The sequence below is a fragment of the Nicotiana tabacum genome, chromosome 18, assembly GCF_000715075.1.
Source record: "Nicotiana tabacum cultivar K326 chromosome 18, ASM71507v2, whole genome shotgun sequence".
In the NCBI taxonomy this organism is placed as follows: domain Eukaryota; kingdom Viridiplantae; phylum Streptophyta; class Magnoliopsida; order Solanales; family Solanaceae; genus Nicotiana; species Nicotiana tabacum.
Genome location: NC_134097.1, coordinates 104,797,331 through 104,799,761, shown reverse-complemented (window position 1 = coordinate 104,799,761; position 2,431 = coordinate 104,797,331). Strand labels below are relative to the sequence as shown.

Here is a 2,431-nt window from a genome sequence, read left to right as displayed (position 1 = left end):
GCAAAGTTACTCATTGATTAATTTGGACTAAAAATCAGCCTAATTTTAAATGGGTTCATATGAGTTGAGCCGAGATGGACGAGTTCAATAAATGGGCGGGTCAATAACCAGCCCAACCTTGGACGGATTGGGCGGGTCATTGGCTTGAGCTAAGTTTGACAGCCCTAACTTCAATATATACCTCTTGAGATAAATGTTCCAATCATGGCATACATCCAAGAATGTATATTTTTCTTCCTTGTATGGCTAATTTCAACCATCTTTATTCGAAAGCTATTCAGAAAACGCAGCACATGTTCTTGTCTCCCTCCAAGCCCAATTGCACTTCCAATCATAGGCCACCTTCATCTTCTTGGTCATTTACCACACCAAGCATTTCACAAGCTTTCAAACCAGTATGGACCCTTGATCCACTTAAGACTTGGGTCCGTGCCTTGTGTAGTTGCTTCTTCACCAGAAATGGCGAAAGAGTTCCTCAAAGCTCATGAAATCTCATTCGCTAGTCGACCAAAAACGGTTGCTGTAGACTGCTTAGCTTATGATGCAAAAGGCTTCTCTTTTGCACCTTATGGACCTTACACAAAATCCATGAAGAAGCTATGTGTTTCTGAACTTCTTGGTGGTCGAACAATTGACTTGCTTCTTCCAAATAGACGCGATGAAATAAGACGTTTTATTGCATTACTAACAGAAAAGGCCAAATATAATGAGGCTGTGGATCTGGGAGGTGAGCTTTTAAGGTTGGCAAATAATGTTGTTTCAAGAATGATAATGAGCAAAAGATGTTCTGAGAATGAAGATGAAGCTGGGGGTATGAGAAAGCTCATTCAAGAGTTTGCTGAACTGACTGGAAAGTTTAATCTATCAGATTTTATGTGGTTTTGTAAGGATCTTGATTTGCAAGGATTTCGAAAAAGTGCAATAGATATCCGCAACATGTTTGATGAGATGATTGAGAGGATCATAAATGAGCACCAAGTGGCAAGGAGGAAGAGAAATCATGAAGGTGAAGTAGTCAAAGACCTACTTGATATTTTGCTAGATAAACAGGAAGATGAAAGCTTTGAGATACGATTAAGCAGAGAGAACATCAAAGCCTTTATCATGGTGACTTTTTCATCTTCGTCTCTTTTAGTTTTTTTTTTTACAGTTTAATCTTTCTGCCGGTATCCATGTCCACTCAGAAGTGGTGCTAGGATTTGAACATTATGGGTTCGGGAATATAATACTTTTAAGTTAGTGGTTTTAAATAAATAATTTGTACATATTCATTGGATTTTTAATACAAATACAGAGTTTGAACAAAAGCTATTGGGTTCAACCGAACCCGCAACCAACACCGTGGCCAGGGGCGGAGCTAGCCCTTTGGATATGGGTTCGGTTGAACCCAGTAACTTTTGTCCAAATCATATATTTATTTTATTGAATTGTGTACAAATTATTAATTTAGTAACCAGTCACTTAAAATAATTGAAATACTAAACCCATAAGTTTCAAATTCTGCGTGTACACTAACCCAAGTAATCCAGTAAATGAATTTACTTTTCCAGGACATGTTTGCTGCTGGAAGTGATACATCAGCTATTATGATAGAGTGGGCACTAGCAGAGCTGATTAACCATCCCCGCATAATGCAGAAAGCTGTACAAGAAATTGATTCCGTCGTTGGAAAGAACCGTCTCGTCGAAGAATCGGACATAGAAAACCTTCCCTACCTTCAAGCCATCATCAAAGAAACTCTAAGACTTCATCCTGCAGCACCAATGATAGTCAGAATATCAAGTGAAGACTGCAAAATAGGGGAATACGCAATTCCAGCAAAGACTAGACTATTCGTGAATATTTGGAGCATTAACAGGAATCAAGATTACTGGGAAAATCCACTTGAATTTCAACCAGAAAGATTTTTGAGTGAAGAGAAAAGCGCTAAAGTTCAATTAGATGTAAGGGGACAACACTATGAATTTTTGCCATTTGGATCTGGGCGAAGAGGTTGTTGTTATTATGCCTGTATTTGTAAATAATGATTCTGGAAATTAGAACGTTAACTTATAAACGTAAATATAAGTAAAAGAGAAATTAATTCGAGCTCACTAAATTCACAGTGTTTCCTTAAGGAATTTAATCCCCTCCTAGTACCCAAGGTTATGGATTATTTCCTCCCAGGATAGAACGAATTACACACTGGTGTAGCGGTACTTCAAATCCCAGTGTTTCAGCGAATACAAAGTTCGGCAGCAAATCACACTTACGGATGCTTTGTTTGTAGTTTTAAAACAATGCAGAACAAAGGAGGAAAACTCAGAAGTCGAATGGAAATTCTGAGAGGAAGGAATGCAAATTATAGCCAACGTTGAGTTTTCGGTGAAGAGAAGATCAATAGCTCTCAATTCTGTTTTGGTGTGTAATTCCCCAACTGCTGCTGCTCATA

General features: G+C 38.3%; 1 protein-coding gene across 1 annotated transcript; it reads left to right on the top strand.

The window, feature by feature from the left end:
* Positions 1–204: 204 nt before the first annotated feature.
* Positions 205–2,026, top strand: LOC107811940 (3,9-dihydroxypterocarpan 6A-monooxygenase-like). Its single transcript, XM_016636925.1, has 2 exons — positions 205–1,107; positions 1,551–2,026. Exons 1-2 carry the CDS (start codon positions 205–207, stop codon positions 2,022–2,024), a joined length of 1,377 nt encoding a protein of 458 aa, XP_016492411.1. The 3' UTR covers positions 2,025–2,026.
* Positions 2,027–2,431: the final 405 nt, after the last annotated feature.